This window comes from Leguminivora glycinivorella, chromosome 8 (genome assembly GCF_023078275.1).
Source record: "Leguminivora glycinivorella isolate SPB_JAAS2020 chromosome 8, LegGlyc_1.1, whole genome shotgun sequence".
Classification (NCBI taxonomy): domain Eukaryota; kingdom Metazoa; phylum Arthropoda; class Insecta; order Lepidoptera; family Tortricidae; genus Leguminivora; species Leguminivora glycinivorella.
The window spans coordinates 8,956,108-8,976,324 of NC_062978.1; the positions used below are offsets into that span (position 1 = coordinate 8,956,108).

A 20,217-nucleotide genomic window follows, 5' to 3' on the forward strand; every position below is an offset into this window, starting at 1 on the left:
TTCACATCGTAATATTAATTTTAAGGAGTATCTTTTATAAGTTTACCGAAATACGCGTTGCCATTGTAATACTAACTGGAATAGAATTGAGCCACCAGATTCACACATTGGAGAGGAACTCATGCATTAACTTTAAACAAAACTGCCTTAATTATTAGTCACCCCACCTGCCCAGCAGAGCGTATCTCCCTAAAACCGGCGAAACTATTCACTGTGTTATTGTTTGCTCGCATGTTCGCCGGCCCGTCCGCTTTTTCCGCGTCGTTATTAAACTTATATTTTGAATGGATTCTACATTTTACCAATAAAATCTAGAATGAAGTGCAGAAAAGTGGCGAGTGCAAAAGTTCTCTTTGGTTGCTTCAACACCTTATTCTTCGTAAGTATAATTTAAAAAATTACTCATGTGACTTAACAGGCATTTCATTAATTAAGCGAAGCGTTACATCCTTACATCACTAATTAAAAAGCTACTTATCCCCTTCTTAGTCTCTTGTTTTTATTATAAAAACAGACATATGTACATATAGGTACCAACATAATGTTTTTCCCCTATAGTTAGTAGTAGTACTTATTTTTAACTTAAACCACTATGTGATGGTCAGAGTTATGCAGATATAATTTACCTATACAATGACGCTCGCCGTTACCCATGTGCTGTGCGAGCGTATAAACAATTGTATCTATTCTCTGCTGGAATGGAATGCAGTGATTGTTTGGCCGTTATTACGACACTCATTGTTTACGAGATGGGCGATTGGTGATACCGTCCGTCACTAACTGCACTAAGTACCTATTTATCTGATAATCATCTAGCTATTCTTACTAGCCAAAATGTTAACAGTAAGGTATGTATTACATTAAGTACGTACGTACCTACCTAGACTACCACGCAACTGAACAAATATTTTCGAAGTCATTAACTGCGTTCAAATAAAACGAAACCTTTTGCATATAGATAGGTATCAATATATGATGCATCTATTGTTATCATGTACAAGGATTTGGGATAGATTACTGCACACCTATTTATTTATGTAAGTAGGTACACTAAATTATTGGCAGACTTAATTGTTTGAAAAAATTATATGTATACCCATCACTACTGATGACCTATTTCTCGCATCCTACTGTAGGTATGTGTTTTCAATCAAAAATCTGTATAGGCCAATCTTGGTTTTTATTGGGATAAAATGTAGTGATGTAATGCTTAATGGTAGATGCGCTCACTGACCCAAACAGAAAATACACCCTGTAAAACGTATCTATACAGTGTGCGGCCCATAACCTACATAGCATTTATTGCAAACATATTACAAACATATATTTAACATGTGGGAGTAATATGACCCTGCAAGGGCGCAGCAACCTTACAACTACTTAATAGTAGGTAAATTACAAATTATGTTGTACAAGTTATCTTATAGCTAATTAGTAATACTTACTTAATTAAGGTTAGACATTATCGAGTTACGTTGGTATAATTGAATATCCAGGCGTGCGGGTTCGTGGAAGTAGTATGCGGGTTCCTGGTGCTGGTGGACTCGCGGCGCGTGCTGCTGTCGCGGCTGCTGGCGGCGCCGGACGGGCCGCTGGAGGAGGCGCCGCTGCACTACGCGGCGCTGGCGCTGCTGGCCGCCGGCCTGGTCGTGTGCGCCGCCGCGGCGCTCGGCTGCTGGGCCACCTACATGCCTTCCTATGTCATACTCACCTTTGTAAGTGACTTTATTGATGTATTGGCATCTATGATCCATATGGGTAGGCGCTTACAGGTGTTTTTGTTTATGCAACCAACAAATCTTACTTTGGATAGTGACATTATTTTTTATGTAACAATTTTTTTTGTACAATCCTAGCTAGCATTTGGATTGGGAATTTTGGGCCAACTAATGTTAATCTGTACATATTTCAACTAATGTTAATTGTAAAGTTAATGCGCACGTTCATGCCGCTCCCGGATAGGTCTTTATAGTCACGAGAGGAGTTGTCTCTCACATTCAGACGCTGTTTAAATCATCTGTCAAGATGTACGAGGCCTTATGATGCGCAAAGTATTCCTGGTGGTTAAAATTTCACCCTGTATTGCGTAACACTGACATTGCGTGTAAATACATTACACGCTAATAAAAAAAAAGTTATACTTTCTTCATAAAAGTATCTAACGTTTAAGAAAAATAGGTTTTAATAGTCAGTTTATTTTAACGCCAATAGAAAACGTAATTTCCTTTTGCAGTATTTTCTGATGGTGCTAGCACTGTTAGTATGCTCGTGCCTGGGCGGCGTGGCGGCGGCCGCGTGGCCGCGCTGCGCCGGGCTGCAAAGCGCGCGCGGCGGCGCCGTCGGCGCGCTGCAGACCTACTACGCCGTGCCCGACTACGAGCACTTCACTGCGGCACTAGATCTCGCTCAGACAGAGGTAAGTCTTTCTTTATAGTGCTATTTAGAAATAAGTCATAAAGTTACTAGGTAGGAGACCAATGGTAGCTGTACCACAGATTTACGACTCAGGCATGACGTTGCTCGACGAGTGATGGCGGCAATCATTGCTTGGACAGAGTTAGATCAGTCGTTAGGTCGCTCCCAACTCGCCGCCGTCGATCACAATGTCATGGCCGGGCCGTTAAGTTCCTCTATCATTAGGGCCCATTTAGACGGTACGATACGAGAACTCGCATACGAGTTTTATTAACTGGCTGCGCAAAATACAGCTCGCAATGTAACTAAAATCGCATGCGAGTTCGCGCGCCGTCTAAATCAGGCCTTAGTCTTCGTTCTATCTATCTGCTGAGGATGCTACATATGTCAACTTTGCAGCGCCTGTAGCTAGATAAACTTTGTCACATCGGTGCGTCCCTATCGCACTAAAAATAGTGCGAAAAGGACGCCCTGACGTTTTATTCTTTATTACGCAACTATGCGTGCCTGCCCGTATTGGTTATTTATAAATATCTCAAATGTTTAATACTCAAGTTTGTATCCCCAGCTGCAGTGTTGCGGCATGACGGACGCGCATAACTACGACCTGTCGGTGTGGCAGCTGCGGCGGCTCGGGCCGCGAGGCATGGCGGTGCCGCCGAGCTGCTGCGTGCAAGCACCGCCCGCTTCCTACCTCAACCCTACGCCGCGTAACGCCTCGCGATGCCAGGAGGTCACGCCTAACCCAGAGTTCAGACACGTGGTGGTAAGTGAATTCTGTATAATGTAGTATTGGTGGCAATACTCGTTGCTCACAGAGCAGCTGCGTGCAAGCACCGCCTGCGTCCTACCTCAACCCTACGCCCCGCAACGCCTCACGATGCCAGGTCACGCCTAACCCAGAGTTCAGACACGTGGTGTTACATGAAAACCTACTGTACTGTACTTTATGGAGGTAGTGTTAGTGCGACAGTGCATGATTGCCATCAGCGGACCTACCGTAGCACATAGTAGCGTGTCCCTATTCAACCCAACGACTTGCGACGTCAGGTCACACCTTAGAACGTTTTTACATTATCCGATATCGTTTCGATGTAGGAGTCCAGTAGGACCCATGTCCCATATAAAGGTGCCATTTCGACATCCTTCCTACATCCGATATCGAATCGGATAAACGCTCTTCGGAAGAGTGCAACCATGTTACACTACCACATTCAGAAAAACGCATTAAGGCTAAGTTCTCACGAGTACGTGAATTCTGTAGGTTTACTCGACTATATAACAGGGTGTCCACTTTCTGGAAAGTCAGGGAAAGTCAGGGAAAAGTCAGGGAAGCTCATAGTGGTCATGGAAAGTCAGGGAAAGTCAGGGAAATGATTTGGAGGTAAGGGAAAAATTTGGCACCAAGAAAAAAAAAAAAAAAGTATTGAAAAATGTATACTATTTCTTGGGTTTGGCCACATCCATGACAGCAAAGATGGATCCCGATTGTGATTGTGATTTTAAGGCAACTTAGAATTGTCTCTTTAGACTTTTATGACAAGTATAGTGCCTGGCCTCCATGCCAGTGATTACTAATAAGGGATATCTTCATGCTCTAGCTTAATTTATCTATATATATTTGTGCAACATTCATAAAGGGCGACGTGAAAACGACAAAGTTACGTCGCTGTCAGAATTCTAAGTATCTATCCGACGTTCCAAAGCGGAGTTCCTCATAATAGTCCGTTGCTTCTGGAAAGTTATGTATGAAAATGTTGGCATAATTAATGGAAGATTTTTTTTAATTGGGATATGTACATTACAGGCCGAAGTTATTTTTCATCAACCCTCCCCATCCCTCCCCCCTCTGCGTCACCCCTCTTCCCCCCCTTAAATAGCCGAAAATGCGGTTTTTCGCGATTTCTGACAAAACCGTTGTAGATACAGAAAAAACGTGTAGGAAAAAAGTAATCCTTGATAAATTTACTACAAATCGTTCATTAACACTTTGGTTCTAGCACTTATAGGTTTCGCGTGATCCATCACGAAAGTTGGTCCTTTGATGCAATTTTCTTTAGTTAATGTTAAGTTTTCTCCCAAATTGCTTACGAAATCTGTTTGATATTACTAAAATATTATAAACTGAAAATGAATTTCAGGGGGAAAAATCACTACCATGGGTGGGACTTGAACTCACGGCTCCTGGATTGATACTCCAGGGCTCTACCAACAGCTACCAAAAGCTCATCCCCAGTCATAGATATACTATATAGATCAATGGTACTCCTAGTGACTACTACCGTGAAAATATTACGTCTTAAATAGTTACTGGAAGTCCAAGACATATTGGAAATTCCACCCATGGTAGTGATTTTTCCCCCTTAATTTTATTTTAGTCATGAGTTACAATATTTTAGTTATATCAAACAAATTTCGACGATTTCGTATGCATTTTGGGCGAAAACTTAACATTCACTAAAGAAAATTGCAGCAAAGGACCAACTTTCGTGACGGATCACGCGTCAACTATAAGTGCTAGAACCAAAGTGTTAATGAATGATTTGTAGTAAATTTATTAAGGATTACTTCGTTCATACGCGCTTTTTCTGTATCTTCAACAGTTTTGTCAGAAATCGAGAAAAACCGCATTTTCGGCACTTTAAGGGAGGGTAGAGGGGTGACGCAGAGGAGGGAGGAGTGGGGAGGGTTGATGAAAAATAACTTCGGTCTATAACGTACATATTTCAATTAAAAAAAACCTTCCATTAATTATGCGGTAATTTTAGCTAATTTCCCCCTACTATAAAGCCAATGGTGCAAAACGTCACATAAAGGCGCAATCTTGTATGAGTCAAAGGAGCATAGGAGGATAATGAGCCTGACGATAAGAATCACTTTGAAACCTAAAGGCATGTCGTGGCAAAACACCTAAATGAGCATCCCGACTCTGACAACAGACAAAAAATTTCGCGCTCGCTTCGCTCGCGATTACTACTTTTACATAGTTCATATTTTTGTTCTTGGTCAATACTTCGCGCTCACTACACTCGATATCTCGTTTTCATTTCAAAAGCCTGCTTTCTTGCTCTCCTGCTCGCTCTGGTACTCCATTTTGTTTGCTATGTTATGTGCTATCAGCTGCAAAAATGCATGACGAATTTGTCAATGAGTTCATTTATACTTTCTCCATGCAATTTTGCAGCTCACTGTATGTGATAACTACTATCAGCCCCAGGGACGTATAAAAGTGGAACATTTTTCGCGCTCGCTGCGCTCGCGATATTTTTTTCTGCCGCACTATATCCAAGGGTACCAAAACTCAAACTCGCTGGTATGAGAAATTAAAGTTTAATAGTTAACATAAAGGTAAAAAAAACCGTAGGTATATAAGTATGAATTGCCTTGAAAATGTTAAAATTTCGTACTTTACGTACGTGTACAAACATATTCCAGAAAAAAATTAGCTGTGACAGACGGACAGACAGGCGCACGAGTGATCCTATAAGGGTTCCGTTTTTCTAAAAAAAACTGCTTTTTTCAGGTTCTTTTTTTCAAGACAGAAAAAAACCGTTTCACAACCCTGAGCAAAAGTGGTAAAAATGTCATCATAAAATGAACATTTGGTCAGGGAAATTTTCTTAAATGGTCATGGAAAGTCAGGGAAAAGTCAGGGAATTTTTTTTGGGTTTAGTAGTGGACACCCTGATATAATTATTGATTTTTGGGTGACAGGAAGCAATAAGTTCCAGATAGGATCACTCACCCCTTATACAATGCGACGAGCTATAGTCCACCACTACTCCACTCCCCACTATCGTCTTTACATGGCAGCACTTTTAATTGCAGGGATGTCTCGGCAAAATAGAAGATTGGTATCAGCAGCAGTTCATCATATTCATGCTGAGCCTGTTCGTCGTAGCTCTCCTCAAGCTGGCCATCCTGCTCGTCACCATATTCTCCTGCATCCGCCTGCGCAAGCACCGGCAGGAGATGCACGCATTCATCATGAAGTCCATAGACAATAAGACTAACGAGAATATTTACGATACGAAGATGGGTTCGATGCGCGACGAGCCTATAATGGCGAAGTACATCCAGCCTAATAACTTCTACAGCCCCCGCGTACGGAACCCGAGGATTTTCCACAGCAAGCCTAATGAGATGGTATGAGAATTAGCCGCGGAGATAAATGCTTTAGAGAGGAAACTAGAGAAGTTCTCAGATTATCTGTACAAGCACGAAGCAGATTCAATTATGTGGTAACTCGTGCCCAAGTACATACTTGTTTTATTTTAGTTTACTAGAAAAGCGATATACGCTTTAAAGTTTGATTTTTTAATAGAAGACTGTTTTTATCGTCGTAATTTTGAAATAGTTTTAAGCCATTTTGTATTTAATATTAATACCGACAAACACAAAGTGCCATAGATTGTATTTGTATTGTTACATTTGGAAGATATTTTTGACAAACAAACTAATATAGTGATATGGACTCCATTCTTAAAGCATTTTCTCCGTGCTCAGCATAATTCATAAAGGTTGACACTTTAAGTTATAATTTTTATAAAAGCATTAAGCGTAATAAGTAGGTTATAGGTATATAGTTCTCGGAGAAAAATAAAAATCTTGTATCAATATGCAATATTATTTTCAAAAGAACATTCAAAAATTGGTCCTAAATTTAAAACATTGTTAACAATGGCTCTGGAATGTTGTTATCATTCACAATTGGTTCTATAGCTGTAGTCGTTTGTCGAGCAGAGAGCAGGCGACCCACTCCCTATGAGAGCGGAGTCGATTCTTATCTATTTAACTTATATCGATACTTTGATGTCTCATAACATTAAAATATTATGATAGTTTCACGAGTGACAAAATTATATAAATAAAAATATATGGAATAATAAGAATGTCATGAGTTCTTTAAATTATTATAAAAACCAACATTTTGTAAATTCCAGATTTCCACAAAACCATCCTAAATAATACATGAGATCCTTAACAATAACGATTCTAGACCTGACAATACTTAAATCAACAGTAGCTATCTATCTATAATAATTGATACTATAATGTTACCTATTGACCATTGAGACCGTCATCACAGTATAATCTACTAAATAATTATCTTAGGTACAGGAATGATCTTACTTTAGCCGTAATTACATAAATTTACATTTGCACTATGATATAAAGTAGGTGGGGTGTCTCCCCAGGCGGACTGCGGGCTCGGCGACTACACAATCACTAAGGAAGTAAACTCATTCTACAACTGATATAATGTCTTTTGTGCTCTTCTCGTATCTACAACACATTCCAAATAAATATAATACCTATCAATTTCACTTTACCTACTCCGAGTGTAGGAGGGGACCTATTATTTTACAAGACAACTGGAAGTGTCGCCCGGCGGGAACCGGGCGCGCTTAACGCGGATCGGAATATTTACTACATCCTGGAAGTACGATAAAATATTTACAAAAGAAGTATTAACAACCGTAAAAACTATAAAATACTATGAAATCGATATCTTTGAATATAAATAGTCTAAAACAACGCCGAAAGTTCATATAAAAGTACGGGAGAATCTTGGAACACACCGTTTTACGCGGCAAAAGAACATTCTAAATATTACTTCGGCCGCTGGAAATCGTATTAAAATTCTTGTTTAAAAACTTTGGTCATCATCGTTCGTGCCACGCCGGCGGGGATAAGATTCTAAAATTTCTTTTGCGTCACTCCGATATAAAATTTCAATTCTACGTTATCTCTCCATTCCCACGCCGCGTTTTAAGAATCTTTCGCTACGCTCCAAATTCTACTATAGCCATATTTTCTTTCGCCTTCGGCTCGTCTACATTCTTTTCTTGGCACAATACACTAGGTTCATCGAACTCGTTTAACTAGCGGAAGGGGTCGGCTCGCAGACCTTAGAGGATGTCGTTGAAGAGCGAGTTGTCGAGCGAGTTGAGCAGCTCCTGCGCGGTGAGGTTGCCGGCGTCGCTGGACGGCATGTTGTCGAGGAAGTCGAGGTTGAAGTCGGCGGCGGCGGCGGCGGCCGAGAACGCGCCCGCGCCGTGCAGCGCCGGGAACTGCTGCAGCGCGCCCGCCAGCATGCCGCCGTGCGCGCCGTGCGCGTGCGCGCCGTGCCCGTGCGAGCCGTGCGCACCGTGCGCCATGCCGCCCATGCCGCCGCCCTGCATCGACATGCTCTGGCTCTGGTTCATATGAATATTCGACATCTGAAATTAACGTAACACTTTACTGTCTGTTTCATGGTGACGTCGACTGTTCCGATTCATTCGATAGTATTTATACTTCAGTATGTATTGATAACGACATAATATTTTTAACGTGAATAAATCTTACCTGTCCTTGCACGTTCATCATCTGATTTTGCTGCATGATGAGATGTGACATCGGAGCCTGCTGATTCGACGCTCTGTAATTAAAACACTTCGTCAAATGATTGAAAAAAAAATAAGACATTTCCGAATAAAACTTTATGTTCTAAACATACGAATTTCCTCTTTCGGATAGCATTCTGATAATTGTTTGCAGACTAGTGAATGCTAATTCCTCTTTCTACATTGATATAGTCTGCCCCAACAACATTTACACTTTCCTTGTCTTTTATTCGCCCTCGACTTATTTCGGCATTGGCATTAGCGCACTCGCACGAAAGGTAATATTGCTTAATTTCAATATCGATAGAGGGTACAGGTAGTCGAATTATCCGTCCAGTAGTAGTCTTCCTATGATCCGAGTTACCAAGTAAAAAAAAAATCTTGGTAATAGTTTTTTGATACTCCTAAAACGTACGCGATGCGTATGCATACCTCTGCTGCTGCTGTTGCTGCAGTAGTTGCTGCTGCATGCGCGAGTGCTGCAGCTGCATCTGCTGCTGCGCCGCGCTGCCCGCGCCCGCGCCCGCGCCGCCCAGCCCGCCCATGCCGCCCATGCCGAATCCTCCGCCTGAACATCACAACAACAATAACATCACTACAGGCAGGCACGCATGCTCGCGCGATAAATGATATAACAGCAGGCCGTCCATTACGCACTATTTGCAAGTGCCATAGGGACGGATGTTTTATCGTTTATCGCGCGACCATGCTATCGGTGCTCGTCAGTTCACGAATGGAACGAATGGTGAATGGAAATATCTACGTGTGTGACAGATCAACCAATAAAATACTGGCTTTTGACAGTTACGACTATATACCGATGCAGTGCAGGTGTCACTCACACAATAAAAGTTTCATTCATTCCATTCGCGCCAGCTTTCGTGAATCATCCTGTACAAGTGTACATAAGTAGTACAACACAAAGTTAAAGCGATAAATCGCCTCGTTATGCATATTTAATTTTTTTACAGTAAAGTATGTACGGTATAGCGGGACAATTTCGACTGGGGGGCAACTGCCCCGCTGTATCTTATGTATATAAATTCCAGTACGCATGAAATGTCGTTCTAAAATAGAAACATTGCAAAAGATAAATATAAATTAAATGCTACTACGTAATTTCTTGACGTATTCAAATCTGAGGAGAATTACAGCATTATCGATTTATCTAATAATATAAATTGTAATGTAAGCAATGAGGAAAACGATAAGCGGTCAAGAGCGCGCTAACTCATTTAGTTTTAGATATCGTTCCAGCGTAAGCAATAATTAATATAATTACTTACTGGTGCTATTGGCGTTTGGCGACCGTTAGTTGATAGAGCCTTTAATATGAGTTTGGGACGTTTTAGAACTCGAGTGCGTTTCGATAGCGTAAATATCGTGACAAATGTACGTAATTTTTGGTTTTAGTAGATAGTTCGGGTCCAATGTTCAGTTTTTCCATACAATAAATGTAACGAGTAACGTATTGAAGTTATTTTTCAAAACTCACTATACGAAAATGCGGTTTTTCTCGATTTCTGACAAAACTTTTTGAACGTTCTACTTTGGTTTAGCACTTATAGATTTCGCGTGAAAAATCCGTCATTTATAATAACACCTAAAACTGTACCATCCTCAAGCACTACAGCAGTCCTCTAACAGGCTATTTGTATAAACATACAATAGAATTTCGTGATTACGGCATTTTTCAATGCAATATCGTTTATTTGAGAAGGTTACAAATATCGACAATAAGCATAGATAGTTGAAACGGAACCGACCTTGATGGTGATGGAGCTGCTGCCGCGCCTGCTGCTGCAGCATGGCGTGGCGCCACTCGGGCGAGTACTGGCGCGGCAGCTGCGGCGCGTACGTGCGCGCCGGCGCGGCGCGGCGCGGGCCACCCGTCCCCGGCCCGGGCGCGCCCCCGCCCACGAAGCGCGCCTTGTACTCGGGCGGCGGCGGCCGCATCTGCTGCTGCTGCTGCTGCTGTTGCTGCTGCGCGCGCAGCATGTGCTGCTGCTGTTGCTGCAACATCTTCGCTTGCTGCTCGCGGGAGATGCCCGCCGCGGCGACCCCTGCGAATGGACCGATTGATAATAAAGATTTGTCGTTATAACATCGTCAATGATGTCCGGAGATTCGCTCGGAATTCTATTTTATTATAATTATCGTGTATTAGACGACATATCTGGGCGACTGAGCTTCGCTCGGTTCTATTTTATTATATCACGTCTTTAGATGAAAAAAAAAACTCTTTATAAATACAAAAAAAACTTCATATCTGGCCGGGATTCGAAACCCTAACACCTGCGATGTGCTTGCGAACATTACTAGACCGACCTCTTACGACTGAGCTACACCCAGCCGATGCGCTGTCGACGAAATTAACGACCATATTTTGAAACAAAAAACGCATGAAAACTCGAAAATTCGCGTTTTCCGGGATCTAAGGCTAAGCTAGATCGATTTTTCACCCCCGAAAACCCTCACATAACAAATTTCAGCGAAATCGTTAGAGCAAAAATTAAAAAGACACACACAATAATATACCTACCGTATTTTGCATTTAATAATGCGAAAGAAAAACACGTGAAAACTCGAAAATTCGCGTTTCCCGGGACCTAACACTAAGCTAGATCGATTTTATAACAAACTTCAGCGAAATCGTCAGAGCTGTTTCCTACATAGCCGTTATATATGAATAAGGACCAGTTGCATCAACCACATTTGACAGACACATTATCGTCACGCAGCAGACGACTATGGAACTTCCCATAAAATAAAATTTAACGAACGCTTTAACGGTGACAGACAGTTTCATGCAACCGGCCCTAATTTTTTATATATATATATTGGGGACACCTTACACAGATCGACTTAGCCCCAAACTAAGCAAATCTTGTACTATGGGTGCTAAGCGACGATATACATACTTAAATAGATAAATACATACTTATATACCTACATAGAAAACATCCATGACTCAGGAACAAATATCTGTGCTCATCACACAAATAAATGCCCTTACCGGGATTCGAACCCAGGACCGCAGTTTAGCAGGCAGGGTCACTGTCAAATATACAAGAATTGCTCGTTTAAAAATATTAGATGTATGTAGTATAAAATAGTGTACAGACCCATAGGCGCCTGCGGCCCCTGCTGCGGCTGCGCGGCGGCCTGCGCGGCGTGCGCGGCGTGCGCGGGGTGCGCGGGCCGCGGCCGCATCGCATGCGAGAAGTTCATGCTCTGCGACTGCGACATCGAGTACGAATCGTTCCCGCCGCCTGTAATCAACAATGTCACACTTCAGATCTGACCACACAGAAATTGAGTCCAACACCACTGGACTAGCTTGAAAAATAGGATTGTCATATCATTTCATGTTAGGCATGTTAGGCATACAGCGGGGCGGGGCGAGCGGCGTGCAAGTCAAACAATTGAAGCTCATACGAGTGTCCTAAATCGACGCTGCATACGTTGGACGCACGCTCGCCCGTCCCGCTGCACACTCCGCTCTGAGCGTCCACTCAGGACTTACACTTAGCCAGTGACAGCGTCCAGCATAGAACACGATCGGCACAGATTCACTAAGTGCACGACTGGAACTGCCCTCATTTTGTACGTTTTTCTATGTTAATTATCATGGAGTCAAATTAGTAATTTAGTACCGACGGCCGCCGAAATGCATTAATGTTCGACATGCCATAAGATTACTTGTACAGTCAAATTCATATAGGTAAATATATGTACATTTTTTCACCTTATTGCCACTAGTTACGGTAAAGAAATGTACACATATTTATGAACTCGACTGTATTTGGGACAAGCGTCGCACCTGCAGGACAGGTTACCAATATTAGTTTTATATTAAAATTTAATGAACTGAGCACCATATCCTATCGTGCAGGTACAGAGGTAAATGCAGGTCCAATTTGAGTTGGCTAAGTCTGTCGTGCCTCCACAGGTCAGCGTAGCAATTGCAAGTTACCATTTTATGACCCTTAATAGGCAACATTAATGAGATTAACACAACACGGGCTTGCCCAATAGGTAAAATGAGATCTTGTGGCAAGTGAAGCCGAAGTTAACGAGTACTTTATAATAGATATGTAAAATGTAACTTGCCACGGGAAAAAATGCTACGTCTTAAGGTACCTATGGAACGTCACATATAATTTAAAATATTTTTGAACAGTCCGGCAGAAAATTATAGAAACTGAGGCAATAAAATAACCTATAACAAGCTTTTTACAGCATGTGAGCGTAATTAGTCACAATGGTGACGTCGTTTTATATGTTAAGTCATCATTATCTTGCTGAAACTATCCAAACAAAGCAACAAGGAAAACTTAGGCAGAATTCCATGCATTTCCCCGGGGTAATTCCATGTACATACCATCCGTGTAGTATATCCTCTCTATATCGCGAGTATTCCGGAGTTCTAGGTTTAATTTAGGTCACACGAAATGAAAGCACGGCTTCGACATACACTTAATAGAGTAAAGAGATTATGCGTTTACCCAGGGAAGTGTTGATTAAAAGTTACTGTTTTATTAATAAGTAATTCTACAATTAAATATAATTCGCAATTAGTAACCAATATACTTTAAATTCGATTTCAGTTGAAACACATCATTGTTCTTTCGCAATTCTACATAAAACTACAATGAGTAATACGAGTACCTATGTATGTAATAGGTACAAAGGCTAAAGTAAATTAAAATTTAAGGTTTTTCCCCATAGTTGACATGTTTTATTAGAAGACCATACCTATCTCTGTGGTGAGTTGTTGACTAGTGACAATAACCAGAAATGGGTAAGTTTCCTACTATGACCGTCACCATCGGATGGTGATTGAAACATACATGAGTCATAATATGTATGGAACATTTAGTAAAAGTACTTAAGTTAAGGTTTTGATTGTTAGGATTTGGCCCGCTTTACATGAATTATCGTACCCCAGGGCATCTCATTGATGTTTACTAGCTAGCGTATTTGTTTGTTACGGTTCGACGTTTTTGTAAACACCTCATTCGAAATATTGTTCATTCCATCATTCCGAGCGCGATCGCGAGGTGACGCACGATGCGCGTGCCTTGACAAGTTAGAGTCTAACTAACTAGATTAATATAGACCTAATTAATTAAGCGGCACGTCCTTGTAGCGAAACCGTCAGGATTGTCAGGAATAGTACATAATTCCCTATTAGCAAATCGTTTTCGTCAAAAGGATTTGCTAATATGGAATTACTATGAAATACTGAGGAGTGACGTCACGGTCAATTAATTTACTTTGTCTTTCTCTTTGACTTATTAAATATAAATTATGTTTAAACATAACTACTGTCCATGTTATTCTTCTAATTTTGTGGTGCTTTATTTCGAGCACTGCATAAAATATTTTATTTTAAGTATAGAAAACTAGCCTATACGAGTAATAGCGCATGATACTCCTATACATATAGTATATTTTTCCTTAAAGTCAAAAATATAAAGTAACTGACAAAAAATAAGCAGTTAAATAAAAATAATTCCCATGAATCATAAACTAAAGCTACGATTCGTTCGTTCTCAATCTGAAGTGCACTTATCGAATGCAGCAGATGCGTCAATCTATGTCACCGCTCGCGGGTGCGATGCGGCGCGGCGGTTGGCGCATTCTCGCCGATCGTCAACCTCGGGCGCACACTCTGCACTCTACTACGTATAAGTTGCGCTAAACGACTCCTGGCCCCGTAGCAGTTCTGCGACGCCAAACGCCGCACAAATGCATGTCTGGCTCTGTCGCGCCAATACGCAAGAGCGATAGAGATAGATTGCATTTCTGCGGCGTTTGGGGTAGCAGAAATGCCATTCGGCTACGGGGCCTGCCCTGTTACAACCATTGCTAAGCTTGCGGCAGTCGCGTGTGAACCACTATAATAATATCATTTTAGCACGTCATTGTTAAAGATCTGGAGTCCTCGGTTACAGTGGATTATTTATGAAACGGATAATTGTACACACTGGTAATATTTAACGTTCGCTCTTAACTTCTCATCTGTAAGGTCCGTACTCGAACACCCGCGACGCATCGAGCATTATCCACACTGCCAAAGTGTGTGTTAAAAATTAAACCGACCACACGTTTGAGTTTTTGCATATTTTTGTTTTTAACAAGAAAGATGAGACGGTTACAAAGTAGTTAGATGAGTTCCTTCGCGACTTAACTATTTCTTGGTAGGTGTGTAAGCGTAATACATTCCATTCCTCGGTCCGGAATTGAGTCATCAGTTTAGCATTTCATTGAAATGAATATTACTTTTATTATTTGTGCCGTTTGTATATCCGAGGTCTTTATAGAGAGTACGTCGCAGACGTCGCATCGGACCGATAGATGGCGCCATCGTTCGTTGTAAGTCGCTCCGGCGTCTCACCGCCGCGATGTTGGTAGTCCCGTTTTCCCCCACCTGCAACACAAGGCCCCCCGCGCCCCGACTCGCCACCAGCCACCCACATTGTTTCGTCGAACGCCGAAGTGACCGGTTGTCGCGTATTCCGTTCGAACATTTTTACAGCATGGTGTCTCGAAATTAATCTTTTAGTTTCTATTTCCTTGTTATTTCTGGTCAAACCAGAGTTATTCGTGTTTTTATTTAAAAAGTGGCTTATAACGTTTCGGAATTATGAAATTTTTCAATTTCATCCGTCAATTCTTTCTTCCCTTTTAATTTGCGCTCGTTCGTCTTGAATAATGAGATATATTATGCCTCGCTAGCGATCATTATTCGTCTTTCGGGGTTCTCACTATAGAAATGAACGAGCGGTGCTTTATGATTCTACCCACTTTTTTGTAAGAAAGTTCCATGCTGCAAAAATCGTTACCGTTAATCAGTTTTCTTTTTAAACTATTCGCATTTCCGAGACTAAAGTAGGAAGTGTTATCCGCGTATTAAAAGTTTCGCGCGAGAATATAAGCGGTAACGTAGGTAAGTTGCTCCGCCGGGGACCACGTGCTCCGGGGACCACGTGCTTCGCGACCGCGGGCTGCGCGACCTGCGGGCTGCGGCGGCGGCGGCGGCGGGCGCGGTGGAGGAATACCGCGCTCCAAGGAGGTTTGAATTTCTCCGACGAATGGGTGAGCGGATTCATATTATTTTAGAAAGAATTCCGATTCGGTGCGGAGGCCCCAAGCCACGTGTCGACGCCGAAACTTACTGTAGCGCTGCGATAGCGCCGCTGACCGCGGCAGTGTTGTCCGCGCGTCGGCGCCGCCAAGGTTACGTAGAAGTTGCCTCCTCGTTAACGGTGGCCATCTCTGCGGTGCCGCCGAACAACGTTGTGGCCGCCGCATAGGCGTCGCGTGCGACGCTGTAAGTATGTCTGCTGCTGCCCCGACGCGAGCGCCGTGCCGTTAGTGATCAGTCGTCAATACGCAGGCTACCAGCGCGGCCACCTTCTGCCCCCGCCACAACGCCGCGAGCCTGCTGAAGCTGTCCACCAGTATCGATGGCCGCCACGCTTATGCTGGCGCCTCGATGGTGATGCAGAGCGTTCGTCTGCCGTGACAACGCCGCGATCCTGCTGAAGCTGTCCACCAGTATCGCTGGCCGCCACGCTTATGCTGGCGCCTCGATGGTGACGATGCAGAGCGTTCGTCTGCCGTGACAACGCCGCGATCCTGCTGAAGCTGTCCACCAGTATCGCTGGCCGCCACGCTTATGCTGGCGCCTCGATGGTGACGATGCAGAGCGTTCGTCTGCCGTGACAACACCGCGATCCTGCTGAAGCTGTCCACCAGTATCGCTGGCCGCCACGCTTATGCTGGCGCCTCGATGGTGATGCAGAGCGTGCGTCTGCCTTGACAACGCCGCGAGCCTGCTGAAGCTGTCCACCAATATCGCTGGCCGCCACGCTTTTGCTGGCGCCTCGATGGTGATACAGAGCGTTCGTCTGCCGTGACAACGCCGCGATCCTGCTGACCTGCTGTAGCTGTCCACCAGTATCGCTGGCCGCCACGCTTATGCTGGCGCCTCGATGGTGATGCAGCGAGCTCATCTGCCGTGACAACGCCGCGATCCTGCTGAAGCTGTCCACCAGTATCGCTGGCCGCCACGCTTATGCTGGCGCCTCGATGGTGATGTAGAGCGTTCATATGCCGTGACAACGACGCGAGACGCGACCCTGCCGAAGCTGTCCACCAGTATTGCTGGCCGCCACGCTTATGCTGGCGCCTCAGTGGTGATGCGGAGCGTAATACTGTTAACCGCTGCACAGGCGTCGCAATCCTTCTGCTGCGTCTGCCGTGACAACGCCGCAAGCTACTTGAAGTTTTCCACCGGTGTCGTCGGCCGACACGCTCATGCTGGCGCCTTGATGTCGCCTCGATCGCACGAGGTAAGATTGTAGACGCGGCGACCTTCATCGCGCCACCGAGCGCAATACTGCGGCTACCACGAAGGCGTCGCTAATTTTCCTGCCGCGTTTGCCGTGACGACGCCGCGAACTCTGTTGATGCTGTTCACCGATGTAGCTGACTGCCACGCTTGCGCCGGTGCCTCCCGCGCTGACGGCGGCCACCTCGAGAAGGCCACCGAGCACGATACTGCGTGACGCGACAGGGCATCGAGACGCCTTTCGAGCTGACGACGGCCGTCTCAATCTCACCGCCGAACATAACAGCGTCTGCTGCAGTGACAAGCTGGTAAGATTGCTGATGTGGGCCCTTGCTAGCCGCCACGCTGATAACGCCCGTCGCGCCTAAGATGTCACGCTCACCGCGAACACTGTCTTCCCCTACAATGGTACCACGACCACGACTATCCAGGCTCCGTCTGCTACGGTATCGTTGCAGACTCTGTTGCTGACCAGGCTGATACTACCCTCCAATGTGACGCCGGGCGCCGCTATCAGCTGACATCCCGTACACTATGGTATCCACTCTTCTCTTTCCAGTTCCCGTGAAGTACGACTGTATTTACACTCTATTTTGACCAAGGACTCCTCCGTCGCCGAAGTGAGAACAGATAAATTCTAAAGATGCTACGTCCTAACGTGGTTTGGACACCCATAGTTGAACGAGGTAAGACGTCAATAACCGGACGAGGAGCCGCACTGCTGCGAGGGTGTCCTGACGATGTTCGCGAGCTATCTAATCGGAGAGGCGCCTCGCGAGAAGACCCTGTGATTCCTGTACATCGCTCATTGTGTAGGTCAAAGACATCGTAAAGGTTTGCGAGAAAAAAAAAAAAAAAAATCCCTTTCAGAATGTCCAGATCTGAATTCGAGCCAGCGTCCTGCATCCTGAGCGTGCGTCTGTTTACCGGGCGGACACCAAAACCGATCGGCAATCTGGCCGCGGGGGTTCCAAGTACACGATGATTTCCCGGAGGCTTGTGGCGCCCCCTGTCCATTCGAGAGATTAACTTATTCGCCGAGCCTCTAATAAACAAATTGGGAAGAATAGACCTGCTTCGCCTTAGTGAACTTCAGATTCCAGCTCAAAGCGAGAGGGGCCAGGAACTCAGGAGTACTTCAGTAGTTATCATCTGGCTCGACTATACTCAATTGATATAGTGCTTGATTCGATCGTAGAACCCGATTTCATAAATCTCACAACTTTCGTGGTCTACAGAGGAAGGTTGCACCGCTGTAGTTTCCAGCATTACCTCGTACAGCTGCCGATAGCTGTAGGCCAATCGCCCCTGTTTTGCTTGCATCTGCAGCCCGATAAGACCTTCAATAATCGGAACATTGTACGAACTAAAGCTCTTCCGATGGAGAATAGTCTTCAACAGGCGGTGGCGCTGGCGACTGAAGTGACATGCAGTCGGATTAAGGTTCGCATAGCACTATATGCTATGCACAGTTCAGTTGTATGTTATGTTATGCTGTACGATGGCAGGACTACATCTCTTCTGTTACGAGTGACTACGACAGTAACTGCTGACTCCAACAGACTGTCGTACGAGGTCAGTATGCACCCCCTGGGAGCCAAGTAAGTGACCTTCGGTGACCTCGCCTTCTTCTGCTTCGCCCGTCATCGTACCTCTTCGTCTGCGAGAGCCCTGCATTACGCCGTACAACGGTACGTATTAAGCCTCCGCCACACATAAAGCGCATTCCGCTTCGCTAACGCTACGCTATCAGCGCGCTGAATGCGCGTGCATTCCGCTCGCGTCCCGCGCGCGTTGCGCTCGCTATCAGCGCTCGTTCGTTCCCGCTAGCGCCCACTGGGCGCAACGCCAGCGTTAGTGCGGTGCACCGCCATTATTGCGCTCCGCCTACGCTCTTAAAGCGCGCATGTGTGGCGGTGTTAAATTCACCCCTTGACCTGCTACCACGACGTGTTCAGCAACCACCAGCGATGCGACACGGACGTCTCCACCTCTCAGTCTACTCTGTCGACCTTCATTGCACGAAGTAGAAATCCGTCGCATCGGGTTTTGGATTAGGTAATGGATTACCCTAAGAGTCAATGACTGACTTAAAGAAATCGACTGATACCTCCGTTCAGTGTAGTAGCAATCGACAGCGCTCGTACTTTTCATCTTCTAGGCTAGTTTTACCGAGCGATCGGTATCCTCAAATGCCCTCACTAAAAAGAGTTCAGAGTTCAGGAGTCTCGCTTGCAACCGCGCTCGCTTGACGCGAAATAGTCTGATCGAAAATACCAGTATTGTAACAAATAGCCCTTGGGCGCGTGAGTGATGACCCTTTTCTGTGTTTGATATGGACGTAAGACGTTGGACTTTAAATAGTCATATCAAAGCTAATATTGATTTAGATAATTTTTACGAAGGGTTGACAAAAGCAGTATCAATTACGTTACCCTGCTACAGTACAGATAGTTACACTACTTTTACAGTTAATTTCCACACTTTGTATTTTATTGGAAGGTAAAATTTTTATATTATTAACCTAACAAAGCCGCAGTGAGAGCGAAGTGGCCGCGCTCAGTGCCAAGCCAATACCGATGATTACTTTCTATGGCATTTTGTGTGTCATACATAAGTACATAATTACTCAGGTTCATATATTAATTATCCCGAGCAATGACCTAAAGTGCGCTTGAAAGGTAAATCACAGAGAATCGCATACATGGAAATGGTACATTATTGCATTGAATGAGATGCGGGACATTCGTGGATGATTTTCGATTTTTAACAAAGGCATTCGTGCTAAAGTGTGTGCACACACATTATCAATATGGAAAGCTGGTCATTCTAATACCTCTAGTTACGGCGTAACATGCGAGCGGTACAAATTTTTTTGTAACGGGTACCAACACCTTAACACATCAAAGTTCTTAAAATGCTTCGCTACTGGCTCTGTCACGCCAATACGGAAGGGCGATAGCGAGAGAGACAGATAACTACAGTATACGCTACGAAGCTTGATCGATTGGCAAATTGTCTAAGCACTCAGGAATTTGCGAACATCGGTGT

The 20,217-nt window shown here is 44.2% G+C and overlaps 2 protein-coding genes across 2 annotated transcripts in view; one reads left to right on the forward strand and one right to left on the reverse strand.

The window, feature by feature from the left end:
• The first annotated feature begins 17 nt into the window (after positions 1-17).
• On the forward strand, positions 18-7,235 carry LOC125229242 (CD151 antigen). Its single transcript, XM_048134050.1, has 5 exons — positions 18-379; positions 1,497-1,715; positions 2,234-2,416; positions 2,984-3,181; positions 6,244-7,235. Exons 1-5 carry the CDS (start codon positions 317-319, stop codon positions 6,565-6,567), a joined length of 987 nt encoding a protein of 328 aa, XP_047990007.1. The 5' UTR covers positions 18-316; the 3' UTR covers positions 6,568-7,235.
• LOC125229240 (neurogenic protein mastermind-like) overlaps positions 7,029-20,217 on the reverse strand; it is a 64,214-nt gene continuing 51,025 nt past the window's right edge. The window contains exons 5-9 of the mRNA XM_048134048.1: positions 11,930-12,076; positions 10,571-10,867; positions 9,237-9,372; positions 8,767-8,839; positions 7,029-8,639 (exon numbers count right to left, since the gene is read on the reverse strand). Of these exons, the coding sequence (XP_047990005.1) occupies positions 8,328-8,639; positions 8,767-8,839; positions 9,237-9,372; positions 10,571-10,867; positions 11,930-12,076 (965 nt within the window). The 3' untranslated portion in view covers positions 7,029-8,327. The remainder of the gene's footprint in view (positions 8,640-8,766; positions 8,840-9,236; positions 9,373-10,570; positions 10,868-11,929; positions 12,077-20,217) is intronic.